Source organism: Ips typographus, linkage group LG2, assembly GCF_016097725.1.
Source record: "Ips typographus isolate SLU linkage group LG2, UJ_Ityp_2.0, whole genome shotgun sequence".
NCBI lineage: Eukaryota > Metazoa > Arthropoda > Insecta > Coleoptera > Curculionidae > Ips > Ips typographus.
The window spans coordinates 15,349,692-15,370,142 of record NC_138423.1 but is presented as its reverse complement, the minus strand read 5'-3'; the positions used below and the strand labels follow the sequence as shown (position 1 = coordinate 15,370,142).

General features: G+C 33.0%; 1 protein-coding gene across 44 annotated transcripts in view; it reads right to left on the bottom strand.

The window, feature by feature from the left end:
- The window catches only part of shot (dystonin-like protein short stop), a 203,854-nt gene that overhangs the window by 112,948 nt on the left and 70,455 nt on the right, over window positions 1-20,451 (bottom strand). For all 44 annotated transcript variants that reach the window (XM_081973581.1, XM_081973574.1, XM_081973608.1 and 41 more), the window contains one exon: window positions 18,537-18,598. In XM_081973581.1, coding sequence (XP_081829707.1) covers window positions 18,537-18,598 — 62 coding nt within the window. The remainder of the gene's footprint in view (window positions 1-18,536; window positions 18,599-20,451) is intronic.

Sequence of the window (20,451 nt, the reverse complement as noted above, 5' to 3'; positions counted from 1 at the left end):
GAAGGCCAACAGCTGGTGTGAAACAGGACAACACCATTTGGACCGATTTGTCTTAGAAACCAAACGACCTTGAGGTCATCAACCAAAAACTCAACAACTACTTATTATTTGGTTTTTCTGTTTAGTCGTGAGCAGTCAACTCGGACAATCTATTTCCAGGATAATCACTCAGACAGGCGGCAAAATATGTTGATTGATAATCACCGCTTTAGTGTTAAGTTTGGGTGGGGCGCGTAAAGATAAACATTTTACTTAACCAATCAATCATTGCATAGTTTCATGTTCAAGTAAGAGGTAATCGTACGTTTGACCTTAGTTTGAGTGTTATAATCATGGAGTATTCCTGACATACTATTAGCCTCTTTTAAATCATTTTACACAGAGACTGATAGGTCTTCAGCAAAGATTTTATTACCTTACTTGCTGCCAGACAAACAATTCAATTAATTTGTTAGCAAATATTGCTAATCATAAAAATGGCAGTTATTAGTGTTGTCTGCTTAAGTAAAATGATATTGGTGGATGGATGGAACCATCAGGAGATGTCTGCAAGACGGCTTAATTCTGCTTCTGCCTGGTTATTGCTAGACATCTGACAGACCAAAAAGATGATACCGCCTTGGTCCACAACATCCCATACGGAACCTGAGACTATGAGAGTAATATACCCAAATTGTTTGAGTATATTTCCAAGCGAAAAAAAATGGGAATAATAACGTTGTTTTAAACCTATGCTGTATGGCTACCGTGTTTAGACAGAAAGAGCATTAACTGAATTGGCAAAAGAATTGATTAGAAAATCTTATCAAAATAAGAGGATCTAGATAACAGCCACGCCGGACCGAAGTCTGTTCCGAAAAATTGGACCGAAAAATGTGATTACATTCTGGAATGCCTTGGAGATCACTATAAATTATACCTTCAGACAAAAAAAGTACACCAAAACCACAAAGGAAATGAAATTGCAGACCTTCTGGCTATCCTGACTTCCTGACCTGACTAAGAAGAGAGCAAAAGACAAAATTTTTTTTCGAGTCCACGTGTCTTCTGACGCAACAGACAGGCAAAGATTATTTTAAATAAACCTATTTATACAGGGTGGTCCAGTTTTAAGTGTCGATAATTCACCATTCGATAGTTCAGAAAAAAATAAGTTGACATGCAATATGTCATTTTTCTGAAAACCGTTTCCTAAGGAAGACAGAACTCCAGTTTAAAAAAAATATTTCTGTTTTGCTATAACTGTCAGAACTGAAATTTTTTAGACTATATTTAGTGTAAAACTTAATTGTCGAGTGTCTGAGTGTCATTTTTTACTACTAAAAGTAGTCTAAAAGTTAATTTTAAAGGTAGAAATGACTTTACTAAGATTAGGAATAGTCCAAAAGTCTATTTTCAGGACTTTAATTGGTGTAGAACTCAATTTTCTGGATTAAAATAAGTCTAGAATTCAATTAAACACTGGTAACAGTTCAAATTAAATTTTCGGACTATTTCAATTCTAAAAAATAGTGTTGAAGACTAATATCGTAGCATTTAGCGTACTGAAGTATCTGAAACTTAAATTTCACTATATTCACTAATATAAATAGTTTGAAACTCGATTTTTCAGTGTTACAACAATAAAAACAGTCTGAATTGCTTAGAAATGCTCCAATTTGTTGCACCGATGAGTGTAGAAGTCAATTTAATAGTGAAACAGTTTGAAATGACGTTTTCAAGACTAATGGACAGTGTACAAACTGGCCTGATAAGTCAAAACCTTGTGAAGATCGAGAAGAGCCTTAAAACTCTATTTTTCAGGCTAAAATCAGCCTTAAAGCACTAAAAAAGTCCAGATTTGTAAGAAATGGTCGAATTTTTAACACTGAAGTGTCTAAAAGTCTAATTTAATAGTGACAAAGCTTGAAATGGCTTTGAAAAAGGATTTTTAAGTTTATGGATAATGTTAAAATTGATTTTTAAGTCTGCTATGTCAAAACCGGGTCTTAGATAAGATATTCTTGATTTTCCAAGCTGAAAGCTGTTTAAAAAACCCTAAAAATAGTCCAAAGTTCTCTAAGTAAAGAAGCTTAAGTTAGTCTTCAAGTTAATTTTCATGAATCTAATGTCAATATCCTGTATTTAAAACCATTTTCAATACTAACGTATTGAAATGTGTTTTAAAATTATGAAAACTTACTTCAAATTCAAATTTTCTGATGCCACTTTTTGTTGGTTCAGAGCCACAAGTTTTTTGTGTCTAATAAGTCAATTTTCAAAGTTTAAATGTGTGAGTTTGTAGTCAAAAATTCTAGAGAAAGTAATTTTTCATGTCTACAAGTCAATTTTCAATACTAAAATTCTTCAACTTACCTGAAAACTATGACCACTGACTATAAATACAGTTTTTAAGCTCTCAAGTCGATTTTCACAGTTTTCAAGTCAATTTTCAAGACTAAAGTCTTTCAATTTGTCTGAAAACTATGAAAACTGGTTACAAAGACAATTTTTAAGCCTCTCAAGTCAATTTTCACTGATTTCAAGACAATTTTTAAGTTGGGTTGGGTTGGTTTTCGGGTCTTTGAACGTAATAATTCAATTATCTCGTAAACGAAGTTTCAAATCAGAATTTTATAAGAAGTAGATAACCTGACTAATCTACTTATTTTTTCAAACTGAACAAGAAAAGTAAAAAAAGTGTAATTTTTGAAAAATATCTAGTGATGTAGGAAATAAGGCCGAAAATGAAAACAATCTTTCTGTATCTATGCCACTGGACAGTTTTGATAAACGTCATTAGGAGTATTAATTTCATAAGTTCTTGTTGCAAATTTGATAAAAATTGCTCCAACTTACAGTTATGACAAGAAACTGACTTTTTTAACTGAATTTTAAACGACAGTATTTTCCTTAGGAAGCATTTTTCAGGAAAATGACATAATGCATGTCAACTTATTTTTTGATGGGCTATCGAATGGTAAATTATTGACATTTACAACTGGACCACCCTGTATAAAAAAGTCATAGTCACACTGGTACGCACTTCCTGGAATGGAACCAACCTAAATATTCATGGAAAGCAGAACCAAAGAAAAAAAGAGAAACGTCGCTGTACTTCGCAGTACAGCCCAAATGAGAAGATTGTTGCAGAAAATCAGAAGATGCTGCATCGAGTGGAAAAAGAAGAATTTATTTTACAGGCTATGCGGAATAGAATCACCTCTCTACTTAATTTGTAAATATGAGGCTCTGCAAGGCCAGATTATGACACCTTTAGAACACTCACACACGTTGAAGAACACAGGACTGATGAGTGAAAATTAACGGAAAACTACAATGAACAAAAGCCTAAAGCTGAATTGTTTGTCACTTGAAATTCGTCTCCAGCAATTTCCCATAGCTGCTTTCATCAAACCACTTTTTCCCCAGGCTTACGACAACTAGTTTGCTGAGATACAGCCAACGTTATTTTTTATTTGGTCAAATAAAACTTTTAAGGTCGACAATGATCAGAAAACTAAACCAATTACAGTAATTTGTTTTCCTAATAAACCTCGGTTATGAAAGTAATTATAGGACATAATTATATGCCTCATATCAGAAAAACGCTGAATATGTTCTTAGACAACTAGCTTATTCATTTATTGGGCATTAAAACTCGTTTTTGGTTTTCACTTTCATGTAAAGACCCTAAATTCAAGAAAATATATCAAACTAGCTACCCTAAAACTAAAAAAAATACACACACAGCCATCACCTACCTTCATATAAATCCAATGCTGCATGAAACCAAAAGAAAAGGAAATGAAAGTTGATGTAGACATAAAATAAGAATAAAAAATCGACCTTGCATAAAATTATAATGGTAACAGTCTAATGAATGAGTAACGCATTCATTCATATTTTCTAAGAGTTTAGTCGGCATCAGCACCTTGATTAAAGACTGTAAAGCGATTAATCGAAACGAGTACCCGCCTATGTAATAACCCATCATATTTGCACGACTTAAATGTACTTTCGAGGTATGCAAATCGTACTTTATCCAAGTAATCGGATATGCGCTGATCCATTACGTTCTGTTAATAAATCAACGATTGTTAGCACTGATTGCAATACTCTGGTGGCATGAATTTTGATTAACATATAAAGGATCAACAGGACAGCATAAACAATGACTTGGTTTTGTCATCTTTTTGATTTCTGTTCTAAACGGAGCTTAATGGCGCCATCAGTTAAGTACGACCCTGACTAACAGTATGCTAATAAGCAAAAGGTCTATTTGTTTATCTGACCAAGTACGGCAGAAATTATTGCAAATCGGTTCGCAGAAAGTGGAATAAAAACTCATAATTAATAATAGTTTTTACTTTTAAGTTTTAAAGGTTACTATTACAAGGTCCGGAAAACTTGCTTTCATTATACGCTTAAAATACGAGAATTAGCTGTCAAATAACGTGCGATTATTTAGAATTTGCGATTTGCGATGATCAACTTAATAATTTAACCTTGACAGTAACAACCGTACACCATGGGAAAGGACATCACTAATGCAACAACTCACTAAAACAAATCCCACAATTAAATAACAATACCCACCAAATTCATTAAACCGTATCAAGCTCGTTGTTATTTGACTCGTTATTACGTCTAAAAGTATTTATGGTTGTTCTGAAGAAATTCTACTAAACTGTTTATTTTTGTTGGATTGGAAAAGTAGAATAACGCACTATTTTCCACTAAATTGAAAATAACATTAACCTAGTCGTTCGGTATTGACACCTGAAAACCTTCTAACGTTTTGGTGGAAGACTACCACCGTCAGAACACAGAAAACAGTGACATACGAAATATTGAACTTGATAAGGCAATCTGGAATACAGAGGATTTTTTGACCAAAATAGTCGAAAATAGTACAAAATTTCACTTTCCTAACAAGTGTAGTAAGAAGAAAATCCTAACCAACAAAAATAAATGAGTAACTCGTCTCAATCAATCTATAGAACATATTTCTACAAAGTGTTGAAAGTTTTTAACTTATGTTAACCATGATGAAGTTAAAATCTTGTTTTTTGACTTATTTTTGAAAAGATGGTACTCAACCAATGTCACTTTGAAACGTACAGGGTGGCCAACTAAGAATGCGAGATACTGTTACTATGCACTGCTTATTGGGACACCCTGTACAGGGACGTAATGTCATTATACAGGGTGGTCCAGTTTCAAGTGTCAATAATTCACCATATGATAGTCCATCAAAAAATAAGTTGACATGCATTATGTCATTTTCCTGAAGAACGCTTCTTAAGGAAGATACAGTCCTTCAGAGTTATTATCTTCTCGCTCTATTTTCTACGCTCACGAGATATTATTCAAAACTGATAAAAACGTCTACTTGGGTTATTGTATTTTTTACTTTAAAATGGCTCAAAAGGATTAAAATCTACGAGTTTATTTGGCACTGAAAATAGTTAAAAAAAACATGATATAAGTAGTGTAAAACTGATCATTGTGAGAGTACAAATTTGTACTGAATAGTCTAAAAAGTTGTTATTTGCTATTAGGAATAGTTGTAAAATTCTGATTTCAGGCTGCAATCCATTGTCGAGTGTTTGAAACTAGATTTGAAGCACTAAAAACAGTCCGGAAATCAAGACAAAGATTGTTGCGCATAAAACTCATTTTTTACTACTAAAAATAGTCTAAAAGTTGACTTTTAAGGCTAGAAATTACTTTACTAATACTAAAAAGGTTACAAAAGTCTATTTTCAGCACTTTAATTAGTGTACAACTGAATTCTCTGGATTGAAACAAGTCTAGAGCTCAATTAAACACTGGTAACAGTTCAAATTAAATTTTTGGACTAAGTCAATTCTAAAAATTAGTGTTTAAAACTAATATCGTACCATTTAGTGCCTGAATTTTTTACTTTCAACACTGAAGAGTCTGAAATTTAACTTTTACTATTATAAATAGTTTTATACTCGATTTTTCAGTCTTAAAGCACTAAAAACAGTCCGAATTTCTCAGAAATACTTCAATTTCTTGCACCGATGAGTGTAGAAGTCAATTTAATAGTGAAGAAGCTTGAAATGATATTTTCAAGACTATGGACAGTGTACAAACTAGGCTTTTAGGCCTGATAAGTTAAACACTTTGTGAAGATCCTGAAGAGCCTTAAAACTCGACTTTTCAAGCACTAAAAACAACTTGATGCACTAAAAACAATCTAGATTTTTAAGAAATGCTCGAATTTTTAACACTGAAATGTCTATTAGTCAAAATAATAGTGACAAACCTTATAATGGCATTTTTAAGCCTCTAAAAATGTAAAAATTATTTTTTAAGTCTGCTATGACAAAAACTTGGAGAAGATAGCTTGAAAACTCGATTTTCCAAGCCGAAAGCAGTTTTAAAGCCCTAAAAATAGTCCAAAGTACTAAGAAAATGAAAAGCAAAGTAAAGAAACTTGAAAACTTAGTCTTCAAGGCAATTTTCATGAATCTAATGTCATCCTGTATTTAAGAATGTTTGGAAGACTAAAATATTGAAATGTTGTTTTCAAATTATGAAAACTTACTTCAAATTCAAATTTTAAGCTTCTGATGTCACTTTTCATTGATTGGTTCAGAGTCATTTTTTTCTGTCTAGAGAAAGTAGTTTTTCACGTTTACAAGTGTTTTTTTTTTCAACTTATCTGAAAACTATGCCTACAATAGCTATTTATGCAACCAGTTACGAAAAGATCGATTTTGTGTCCTACAATTTGAATGAGTTACACAATAAGACATTTTCGAAACGTGTTGCATACATAATTTTTTTTAATTTTGACCAAAAAGCGGTAAAAACCATCTTTTAAAGTGATTTAACACAAATATTCACTTTCATAGCACCTTGTATAAACTGACAATGACATGTTATGATGGATGTCGCCCATATGTTTCTACGGAAATGCATAAAAACAGGGAGTGATGAAATGAACTTTTCATAACTAGTTACATAAAGTGATACTTTTCGTAACTAGTTACGAAAAGTAAAACGTTTTGTCACTCTAATCAGTTTTGAGAAGTGTCACTTTATATGCCAAAATTAGAAAAAGACAATTTTTAAGCTTCTCAAGTCAATTTTCTCTGTTTCAAAGTAAAAGTAGGTAAATTTTCAAAACTAAAGTCTTTCAATTTGTCTGGAAACTATGAAAACTGGCTACAAAGACATTTTTCAAGCTCTTTAAGTCAATTTTCACGGTTTCCAAGACAATTTTTAAGTTGGGTTGGGTTGGTTTTGGGTCTTTGAACGTAGAAACAACTCAACTATCTCGTAAACGAAGTTTTAAATCAGAATTTTATAATTAATTTTTTAAAGAAGAAAAGTAAAAGAAACTGTAATTTTTGAAAAATATCCAGTGACGTAAAAAATAAGGCGGAAAATGAAAACCATCTCTCTGTATTTACACTACTGGACAGTTTCGACAAACGTCATTAACATCACATAATGAGTATTGATTTCATAATGGTCTGACAGTTATGACAGGAAACCGATTTTTTAAACTAAACTTTAAAGGACTGTATTTTCCTTAACAAGCATTTTTCAGGAAAATGACATAACGCTTGTCAACTTATTTTTTGACGGGCTATCGAATGGTGAATTATTTACATTTAAAACTGGACCACCCTGTATAGCTAATTTTCAGTTTACATAAATAATTATTATACATACAATTCTTCTCTAAAATAAACCGTTCCTAAGCACAGTGGTGTTGGAAGAATGGTTATAGTTCCAATAATTACAATTTCAGTTCAAAATCACTTCAAAAATTGCTCAAATTGACCACCAACCTTCTCCATTATTAAATTCTTCTCTTAAGAGATTTAGTTACATTACGTAACCTATCATTATTATTCCAAACATCGGCTGCCTTAACAATGCGTCTTCTAAGATCTTTAACAGTTTCTGATGATGCTTAATAAACCACTTTTTTTTCTGGGAACGTACTAATAGTAATCCGAACATGTCAAGTCAGATCTCGGAGGCATACATCTTAAGTAGTGACATTTAGCATCGTTTCCTTATCCTTTTCTTCTCATAGGTTTTGATGGGGTTCAAATTTTGAGTTTACCGTTTTCAAAGTGAGAAATGTATGTCTGCTAGTTTAGAAAAGACCTGAAAATTTTTGGTTGGACTCGTCTATATTGAAATCTACTACTTCATTGGAAAGAGGTTTCTGAAAAGTGACCCTAACAATGATTATGTCAAATTCATCTAATAATTTTAATATTTATTTCCTTGGTTTCCAAAAAAAAAATAAACCTGGGAAAAACAAAACAAGAATTTAATCTTGGTTGGCCACTAAATTCTCTAATACACTGCTGTTTAAAGAATCAAAACTTGGACACACTGTATACAGTTTGTTTAACGAAATCTACCAAAACTGACATACATACGTAACAAACACAGCATAAGCATTATAATATAATCGGACATTTGCGACATACAACATGGCATTGTTTGGTAAATAGGGATGGGTGTCACTCGCACTGCCACAATACGCGATAACAGTCGCAAGAGATAGCAGAGTCGTTGTTTTCTTTTTACGAACAATGAAATTGCCCATAAAAAGCCAAGACACATTTCCAAGTGATTCAGATGGCGATATGTGATTCATAAATAAACGATCGACCACGACGTGCCGCCTACCGTGCCCGACGTAGATTTGATGGTGTGTTGCAAGAACTTGAGTCATATTGGTGAGGACATAATATGAAATCGTCGGCCTTAAAATTTAGCTATTTTAAAGAGCAAAATGTGTTTTCTCAGTAAATAAAATCAGAAAATTGCTTATGAGTTTTCGACACATTTTCGTTTCAATGAAGCAAACGTGCATTGGTTCAAAAATGAAAGTGTTTTTGCTGTATCCAAATTACCAAAACAGAGTAGAGAAAATAAATGGATTTCATCAAAATACTGTGCCAAAACTATTGCTGAAGTGATGGACAAAACTTGACAAAAATCTATAAAACAAATTTCCAACATCCAATGAGGACATAGTGCAGCCCTGTAACTTTGGCAGCATATAACCGCAGATCTGTAATGAGGTACCAACTTATTGTCAGAAGCTAAATGAGGGTCATATAAAGGCAGACAATTTTTTTACTGCAAAAATTAACCCTGCCATTGTGTTTCAAAACTTAATATTACCAATTCATATTTTAATTGGCTCTTCCATGGAAAAAACTGATTAGCTTACAATGAGGACCAGACGCAAAGAGATTTATTAGCAGATAAAATAGACTGTTATAGTGCAAAAAACATGGAGTTTTATGTAACAACAAGAGCTGTTACATTCAATAAATATTAGGAACGATAAGATCATATTTTATAAGATTGATTTGTCCAAAAACAATTCTAGTTATCAAACAGGTTATTTACACTCCAAAAAGCAAATGATCCACCAGTAACGTAAGTTCGGAGATTACTCGAAAATTATACACTAAATAATTCAAGGACAAATTAAAAGTTATTGTTATTATCTGGTTTAATGGAATTCACAAATATCCATATATCAATAAAATTGTTTAAGTTATTTTACAAACCATTAGATGATAGAATAGCAGTAAAACTTTTACTAGCAAACTGTAATAAACTTATAAACCCAAGTTAGTCTCAAGGTTCTTGCAAAATATACTTTAGTCTGTTTAGAATAAATCTAACATCAGTAATTAAGCTGTTTCGGCACCACTACCACAAAAATTTAAACAGAGAAAGGAGGATCTTGCTGCTAAGCTGGGATACATCAATATTTGATACTATTATACTCGTGTCATCAGCATACATTACACTGGACAAGTTATTAACATATAATAGAAAAAATAACGGTTCAAGTGTGATGAATGTCAAAATTGAATTTACGTAAGTCGCATCTTATGAATTCTAACAATAGAACTTCTGTTAGTCAAAATAAACGTAATCCTGTTCAGTATGCGGCGTTTCACCCTATGTGCACCTACGACAAATCAAAGAAATTACCAGCAGTTAATTAAGTATTGTTGTAATGCTTACTGAATAGGATTCGTCATAGCGATTTCTAGTAGAAAGGTCACTACAGGTTTCTTACTAAACGTATAAAAAGTGATTAAGCTAATCGAAAAAAATAATGAGACGTTATTTTGTTTTGCGTAATAACAATAACTGAATAAGGGACTGTCAGATTATTAAAAGAAATTAAACTGTATAAAGTAGCAATACAGAAAGGCATGAGACTTAAAGATACAGACATGTCAACAACTTTTGCTATAAATTCGCTGTGCAAATCAAGTTAGTCTAAAAGAAGCAGACAGTCTCCTTGTCTTTAGATGAGATATTCTCATGTATCTGAAGAGGAAGATCTTTGATCAGTGTATGCTCCCGGTTCTAACATATGGAGCAGAAACACTGATGCTTGCCAGGAAGGTGGTAAGCAAAATTCAAAGAGCGCAGAGAATGATGGAGAGATCAATGTTGAATTTATCCCTCAGAGACAAAGTTCCAAATCATATAATTAGGGAAAAACCGGTGTTGGGGAAGCAATTGAATGCTGAAATGGAACTGGGCGGACCAAGTTGCCAGAATCAGAGATGGAAGACGAACAAAGAAAATACTAGAATGGAGACGTAGACAGGAGGCATATCAACATCGAGGACGTCTCCCAACGAGATGGTCGGACGACATCAAGCGCAGTGGCACAACTGGATGCAAAGTGCTCAAGACCGGAGGTAATGGAATAATTTACGGGAAGCCTATGTCCACCAGTAGACTCAAAACGGCTACGAGTATGAATGATAATGATTATGATGATACTGAGAATGCAAAACATCATCAAAGTTGTTCCATGGGACTAGTGTTAAAAAAAAATCATTCAGAAATCATTCGAAAACTTTGTACATTTCTGGTTTTGGAGTCAAACCTATACAGAGCAGTCCTCTGGAAATTGCGTCTAGGAAATTTAACTTGAGAACCCATTAAGTTTATTGCGATTAACCTCCTAAAATACCGTCAATATGGCGACATTTCCAGTAATAACAGAAGTAGGAACCAATTCGTATAACAAGAGACAAATATCTGATAACAAGTTAGAATGGAAAGACCAAGTACATTTTAAAACTTTGATTTTTCGTTACTTTTTCTGGAAGTAGCTTCATCAGAAAACCCTGAAAAGAGTGGCATTCCAGATAAAAAAAGTTTCGCATCCCAATAAAAAACAGCAAAAGCAGATAATGCGAAATACTTCATGAATGATGGAAAAAAAGATTCTAATTAATACGCAACTCATCTACCATATAGAAAATTCTCGTTTGAAAGACATATGAAGACCCTATAAAGAAGAAAAAACTAAATTTATGGCATTTCACAGAACATCCTCCAAGGTCCAAATAGTTAATAAATAACACATACTAAAAGCTGAGCAATAGAATGGTAATCCCATAAACACCCATTTCGATCTCTGTCTTTAATGGAAACAAGATGATCGAATTCCTTAATAAGAATTTTATTGCGTGTAGTTTTAATGGCGCAACCATTTTATGTCTTCACGTGCTTCGCTAAATACGACCGATCCTAGTTCAATACAGAGATAAATGGTTTTTCATTTATTGAACCGGCATTATTGGCGCGCCAACGAGGAACTAATCGACCGGTCCCGGCAATCGAGGAAAAATCCCGGCTTCAAAGGGGGAAATGACAAACGGGAAAAACGGACCGATTTCTATTTATAATTTGCGGTGTTTTGTGTCATTGACATTAGAAAATGTAAACTACACACGCCGCCACCGTAGGCTGAAAACACAAATTTTGCCGAAGTTCACGACAGTCTAGAAATAATTACGTTTGTTTGTTCCGGCCATTTAATGTGCCCGACAAAGATGCGGATGGTGCCATATGAGGGTATTTGCCACTCGGCCGGAAAAGCCATAACAATTTAGCGGTACTAAGAATTGCCATTCTAGAACTCTAGTCAGGAAATGTATCTCTAGGGAAATAAGCACAATAAAAGCAGACCTACACCTACATATTCATTAATATGAGTCAAAACCGAAAGAAAACAATGATTAACACAAAAATGCATTAGCAACTATTGTGAAGTAAAAATTTCACCCTATTATACAGGGTGTCCAAGTCTGATATTATACAATAAATTCTATCCAAAAAAAGTATACCTAGTTAGTAACTAAACCACCGATTCTCGAGATATTTGCAATTAAAGCATTGAGCTCGATGAGAAGAAATTTAAGAAAATTTTGGTTAAAATAACTGCCTAATATTGTTCCAAACTAACTCAACAGCATTTTGAGTTTGATTTCATAATTTGCCTCGGTTATCTATTATTTCTTCATACACAAAGGGCTTCAAGTATAACCATACACAAAAATCTAGAGGATTAAAATTCGAACTTTGTGCTGGTCATAATATTTGGCTTCACCGATCAATTCAACGATTCGGAATATTTTGGCTGAAGTTATTTCTCACTTACAATGAGAAATGAGCTAAAGTTCCATCCTCCAAGAAGATGACAAATTGCAATCACGTATGGCACCGAATACTTTAATTGCAAATATCACGAAAACGGTTAATCAGGGATACCAACTAAGTATACTTTTTCTGTTCAGAAAATACTGGATAACAGATACTAGCAATTTTAAAGCAAATCATTTATTGTAGATGGCGCCCTTAAAACTGAGTAGATCAACTTTGGCACCCTCAAAAACCTTGGAATACCTAATTTTAGCAAAATACTTTAAGTCGCTAGCGAGTTATTCGAAAAATAACTTTGACCACCTGTATTTCTGTTTCCGTTAACTTTTCATCTAAGGTGTTATGCTAAATAGTATTATTTTGACCCCATAAATTGGCCATTTAATAGTTATTAATTCTATAAGTGTACCAATGTAATTAATTTGTTTAACAAATATCAAGTAATAAGTACCTACCGAATAAAGCATTTTTCACTTCCAAATCTCAACAAAGTTACCCTTATGTGACGAGTTTACTTTAGGGCGAAACTAGGGATAATCAGTTATCTCTGTATTAAAGGTGTTAGGGTATTTAAGACAGTTTCTAAGCCATGCAAGAGCATAAACATCTGATAATGCCCGTGATGTATACAAAATTTTGTCAGATCATATTTGGTTGTATTTTTAAACATTAAAGTATTACATAATAAAACCAATTTCATTTTTATAAAGTGGGCATTGCGGTGGTGGAAATCATTGAATTGAAGCGTTAAGTGTTTGAATAAAACATTTTGAGCCTCAAAAATCAATCAAAATGCAGAAAAGTCCTGAACTTACAGATTAACATGTTAAAAGAGCGGAAAAATCTATATAAAACATATATTACCTACGAAATCTAGAAGCGATTATGACACAGAATATGAAAAACTTAATGTAAAATGTGTAGTGGAATAGACATCAATAAAACTTTGTTTTGCTGGGGTATTTTAGTGATTTGACGAGAGAGGGAGAAACATTTTTCCTGAAATTCTTATTATGGTCCAAATATTTAATGGTAAAGAAAACGTTATTAGCAAATAACAATATGAAGATAAGTAATTTCCATTAAATTAAGTGAATATTTGAAGCGTCAAAAGGAAATCATCCAAAAAAGGCTAATGTTCTATGTCGCAAAGATGTTTTAAAATTTATCTTCTTGACACTGAATGAAACGTGTTTTTTTGGTTTTGTGCATTTGGTGGATATTGAGGACCGGACTAGTAAATGTAATAATTGCTCACGTAGAAGATCAGTGTTAGTCATAAATATACGGAAGACCAAAACAGTAGCATTGTTGACAAAGAAGAATTGTTGACAGGATCAGGAGTAGTATAACGATGCTGAGACGCTATGGTAGATTGAAAAGCTGTTACTGAAGGGTAATTCAAGAACAGTATTTCATCAAAAAGCAATTAAACTAACAGGAATATTGTCTGAATCTGCTCACATAAATCTGACATCCTGTCTAATATAACATTCACCAAATCATTCCAGGAAAAGCAAACATCTTTCTCAGAGAATAAAGTCATACTTTTCTCACTTAATACATAAGTAACTACATATGATTTATGTGTATGCAATATATTCAAATTTAATGGTTTCTGTGAGAACGCAGATACTGAGAAAAAAACATCTTCAAGGTGTCCTTATCAAGAGGTAAGATGCATTTTTTGACAAATATTTACAGAGAAATACCTTAAAAATCACTTTCTCAAATTTTTCTGTCTGTATACAAACCTAGAAAATAAAAAATAAAACTATTAAACACTTTTATCAGATGATTAATCAGTGTTCTTTTAATCAGGAACATTAAAAAATTGCGACCACTTTGTCAAAAGTGGATTAACATCGATATGCAAACAAAGATAATTGATAACCCTGTTAAAGATCAGCTAATGGGTTTGGCAAATTTGATACATATTATCAATCTATCAAAATCGAAACATGATTTCAGGCAGCTAATAACTCTAATGCCTACTGCTGCAGCACTGTGAAAAATTACCCTGCAACGCCCTTGCTGCCCATATATGCACCAGATGATCGGTATATAGGCCAGCCTTTAATAGGAAGGGCATTGCGATACAAGAACAATAGATTTCGTAACGAAAATAGTCTATATGCAAAGCATTCTTTAATGCTATTGACAAGCGTACTTGACCAGTTACACAAATTAGATTACAATAGAAAATATCACGTTTCGGAGTGTTAATGGCCGCCGTACACGCCAAACTTCCGTAGCAAATTATTATTTATGGACGGTGATGTAGTCGAAGCCAAAACAACGGAAATGACTAAGAAATTTAGTTGGTGATAACCGAGAAAGCTATATAGCACCAAAGAAGTGCCTTCCTGAAATCTTTACCGCAAAAACGATCTACATTGATTGCTTTAAATACCGTAAAAAGGAGTGCAACAACATTCTGACCGCTTCCAAGCAAAGTCTCATGCTAATACAGTAAACACTTGAAAAACGCCCATGGAATTAAGACCTACCAGCGAGTGGTGATGTCCATATTAAGCCAGACCGAATGACAGTCAGGCAACACTGGGACCATTAGATATTCGCAAAGGGTACCCTTTTAAAAAGAAATCATGGTTTTTGCAATCCGCAAGTGTCGAAACGTCTCACCTGGGAATAGATATCTTACACGACCAGATGGGTGACGCAGTTACTATACTTCTAGACACAAAATCATTAGGAAGGTGCTCTACTATATGGTCAACATAGATTTGGAGAAGATACGAGCACGAAGTGGAAAGAAGCCGATAATTAAATCGGTCTAGACAGCGCAACAATGATTTAGGATGGGCGATTTGTTTAATTGGGTCGTTTAACCGGAATGTCTCGCCCCCCGAATTATTTTTAATGCACAAATGCAACACGACACTGTGAAGAGGAATGCAATGTCTATTTACTTTTTATGTGCGCATTTGTAAAACGTAATGCTAAATATAAGAATGAGTCGAGAAAGTTGCTATTTAGTTGTATTTTTAACTGTTAAATTGGAGCACAACTACTCACTTTTCTAATAGACGATTGTAGATAGATATACACAGTAACACATAAATATTAATGATCAGTTAAAGTAGTTTGAACTAGCAGAATTATTAAAAATCTTGTTTTTCTGGAAAGTTGATCATTTGCTATAAATTGGCAACATACAATAAAATACGAGTAGACTACACATTACCTCTGAAGTGTTGAACTTACTTACTTACTTATCATGACATATTTTGATACTTGGTCTACAAACACGAAATGCCATGATATGGTAGATTAGTTTATTATACAGTGTGTCCTGTTTTTAGAACGGTTTGTTCTGATCATTTCAAACAAGTATAGGTACTTAATTTTCTTCAAATTAGTTCATCTGTCAAATACGCTGCTCAAAATTCTACTAGGACGCATAAAAAAATTGTAAGGTAAATTAGGTAATTGAATTTGTTGCTATCAGCCACTGCAAAATAGATGAAAATATGAAAGATGAAATCGTATTATTTTGATGTCCGGAATATGCTATAGCTATATGTCCCATAACTTATATGGTCCACCCTGTATAACCAACCAATCAAAGTATACCTTACCAACAATTAAACAATTCTTAGAAGGTATATGGCGGGATGCACCGATGTATTTAAACTCGTCCTAAGTTCCGCTTAAGCTAAATTAGGCTTTGACTGTGACAGGTCATGTGCAAAATGTCACAGTCAAATGAAAACTTAACCTAGAGCGCCATTAAATATGTGAAAATGGTCCTTAGAGCACTTGTATCCTCTGTCAAATTTCAACATGACTCTAGAGGCTTCTGGCAAATTTTTAGAAGATTTTGTGTCGTATTTTGACTTTTGACAATTTTAAACAATTCTTAAAAGGTTTAAGATACTCTGTCAATTTCTAGATTTTTGTAGTATTATTTACTATTTAGGGACTGGTACTTCCAAAATGGTTCTAGAAGCAGCTGACAATTTAAAACATTTTTTGGAAGGTTAAAGTTACTTTTAGAAGCTTGTGGCACTTTTTAGAAGATTGTCAGTAGCATTTAGAGGTCCTTTGCACTTTCCTCTGCAGAAGCCATAGTATATGACCAATCAAAAGTTATAAACCGTTGGAAAACCCATTTCGATAGTTCGTTTTTTAAAACTTTTATCTTCTCTAATAATTAAAGCACCAGAAATCTTCATTAAAATGTGACATCAGTAGAAAAAAAGAGAGTTATTAAATCAAAATTCCTATGGAGACAAAAAATGCCATTGGTAATATTAATGAATTTGTTTTAATGGCGTATATCCAAGAGCTGGTAAGTTGAAAATATTATCATAATTTCAATACATAAATTTATACTCCTAACTCACAAGTACTCAATTCTTAGATCTACGCTGATAGTTCATGAAAATATAGTCATTCCTCAATTTCAACGTTTGATATAATTTTTGAAGGAAAGTCAAAAGGATATGTTCCGAAAAAATCCAAAGTTTTAGAAAGAGAACAAGTTTCGAAATTTCTGGAAAGTGCTCCTGATGACATTCATTTGTAAAAGTGCCAGAAATTAAAACATTTAAAAAGTTTTACTATTTCCGACGAGGAAAACATAGGTGTTCTAAGTATGATAAGAAGATATGCAGCACTAAGACCTAAAGGAATAAAAGAGCGAAGATTCTTTCTTACATATAAAGTAAAGGTCGCTAAACAGTACAGCCAGTGGGTAAGAATACGACAGGAAGTGTACCGACAGCTATAGCAAAGTACTTGAAATTCTCGTCATCATCTACTCTTCTTGTTGGAGCAGAGGCTAGCTACATTTGAGACTCTAAAACGACATGGAAAGTGGTTACAGAGGGATATATTGAATAAAGTATTTCTTCAAAAAACAAGGTTGCTCAAATGATAGCAAGTTCGGTGTCTTCGCACGGAAATGCAAAAGGAAATTCTTCGATAAAATTATATCAATATGAGAAAACACTGGAAGAATCGATTTCAAACATATGCGAGACTCAGAACAAATCATTCTAGTCATTACTAGAGTTTCGGACCATTCTGTTGTTGGTTCTTCATTATTTTCCGGACCCTTTGGAAGTTGTAATTTTTATTTTGGAAATAAAGTTTAGTTAGTTTTATTGTATTAATTTGGTTGTTTGTGGTATAAGTGAATATACTTGAACGTGAGATGATGAAATAAACAAACAGCAACATCAAAATAATTAAATAAACAGACATAATTGAAAAAGGTTTCAGGGCGTTATGAACAGTATAACCTACACCGTTCCCAAGGTATTATTTATTCATAATGTATAGGTGAAACATAAAAAAAACGTAATGTTATAATAATACCTTATAATACTATGTCTGCTAAACTTTCAACTTTAAAACATAAATTTTAAAACTTTTCATAATCACACGTCAAAAATTACGAATTGGGTATTACGTATTACGCATTACAATGTAACCAACCCTATTTACGTACTCCGTATATGGTGTGGGATTAATACACGAGGCAGGACAACAAATAAAAATCGACTAATGAGATTTTTTCGGCCGCTTTAAGGCCAATTGTCAATTTCGCCAGATCTTGACCCTTATTCTTGTAGTTTACGACTGTTTCCAAGGTGACATAGCATGCAAATGACATCCAAGTAAAATTAAAGCACCGGTATTACAAATCCACGTAATTTATATGAGGTAACGGTATCAGAAAATCCAAGTACAATGCGAACTTGTAATATGGGAATCTATGCAATACGACGGCAGTGAGAACAAAACGCGGAAGGTCAAGGAGAAAGGCCTCCGTTTCCACCAGACTAAGTCCCTATGGCCTACTGAATATCAAATCAGGTGTTAACTTAACCGTTCACTGATTACACAAAATGTTAGCGCGACCCTTAACACAAAACTTTTACAATGTTGGCTTGTGCGTGAAGTTGTCCTCCGATTTCTCCGGATTTAACGCTGATCGAGCCCATAAATTAAAAATTTTCTTCGCAAACTTATTCGTATATGGTGTGGTAACCTTACGGGCGTTACACAAAACGTTGACTTACCTTTTTCAGATGTTTGTTGACCCATTTTGTGAATGTTTTCTTTTGGACGGCGTCTCGTTCGTCTGAAAACGGAGAAAAGGCGTGTCAAAAATGCGCTTTATTCGGGGTGGTCTGGTGTCCGGAATTGCATTCAAGTTACGCCTTTGGTTTTATTAAATTAATTGGTCGAAAGTTGATTTTCGCCTTAAATAATGGATGATTTTACGTACTTATAAAATCTCCCAATAAGGGATAATCGACATAAATGAACACAAATCACACACTGAAGTACAGTTAATGATAGTAATAAAAAAAATATTATTTTAGCAAGAATGACTAAATAGGTATATTATTTTGTTGCAACACACAAACAACGTCAAAAACACATTAATTGAAGCAAATGAACAATTATAAAAAGCAAAAATATTTTGAAACCAACACCCGTTCTAAACCCAAAAACTACATCAAAAAATAAAGTTGGAAAGAGGACTGAGATACAATATTCTGAACATCTAAAAATTGTCACATTTGACAGGTTGATATTGCATTATTTTAACATGGACTTCTTAAGGTGCCTCAGAAAATAAAGACTGAAAACGGTACTTGAAAAAAGTGAAACTAATTATGGTAAGACAAATATTTACTTTAGAACTTAAATTTGCACTTTTTGCAATTTACAAAATTTACGACCTTATAGCGAAAAGATACTAGAACAGCATAAAGCTGGCCCTCTTATAATAGCTAGTGATTGAATAATCGAAATAAAAAACATAAATTCATAAACTATAAAAACTTAAAAAAAAGTTTACTGCCAAGAACCGTAAACCTGATTTATACACTGTGTACAAAGTAGTATTTATGGGGATCTTGGAAATGGTTAGTGATACAATTATGGTTATATGGGCAAAAAGTTGCGTAATCATAGTCTCAATAAAATGACATTAAGAAAGAAAAAAAAAGATATTTTTTAAAAAAATTGAATTTTTTGATTTAACATTATTTTTGTGACGTTAATATTGGAACTTTAAAAGTTGCTGAAGTGTCATTAGTTTTGGTCTCGGTCTAATATTAACGCCCCAAAAAATATAACCAACAAATTCACTTTTTTTCAAAAACGGAAAAAAGTCCATGTTTTCTAAATCTCCTTTTATTAAGGTCATGATTACGCAACTTTTCTCCCATTTAGGCCAAAGCTATATTTCTAACCGTTTTCGAGATCCCCATAGTGGCCTTTCCGATCCTTGACGCTGTATTATAGAGAGTGGCCGCAATGTTATTTTTTTTATACTTTGGAAAAATAATTTTCAAATATTTTTTCTCATATCGATCTAGCATACCAAGCAAGCCCGATATTATGACATTCCTGTCAAGTCAATGCAATTTGAGCGTGACTTTGAAGAACAATGAAGTTTACATAAAAAATAAACCATGTTTTAAACTATAAGTTGCAATGCAATGCATTTCTAAGAAATTTTACTCTTCTTCGAGAATCTAGGAAAACTTATTTCGATTGTTTTTTAACCAAATGAGTATAACCTAAGTCAAAGCTTAAAAAGACAAGCTTGGCTGTTTTTAATTACTGCAACCTGTTTTCGAAAAAATCCACATTTTATGAAAAAAATACACTGTACATCAGAAATTCAGCTTGTTTCTCGGAAAGTGAGTAATTACCAAAATATTTTTGAATAAATACTGGTGTAAAATATTCAGAATGCAAGATTCACAAAAACAAAGGTTACCAGATTAACAAAAAGAATTAAAATAAGACATGAAAAGACAAAAAAGGCACCAAACTTAGACAACATAATTTGTTTATCAAAAAATAATTTTCTGTCAGATAAAAAAATAGCATTGAAAGGAGATTAGAAGAAGAAAAGGCGTTAAAATTAGACAATATATTGTTTGCGGTAAAAACGAGTTTTCTACCAGATTAAAA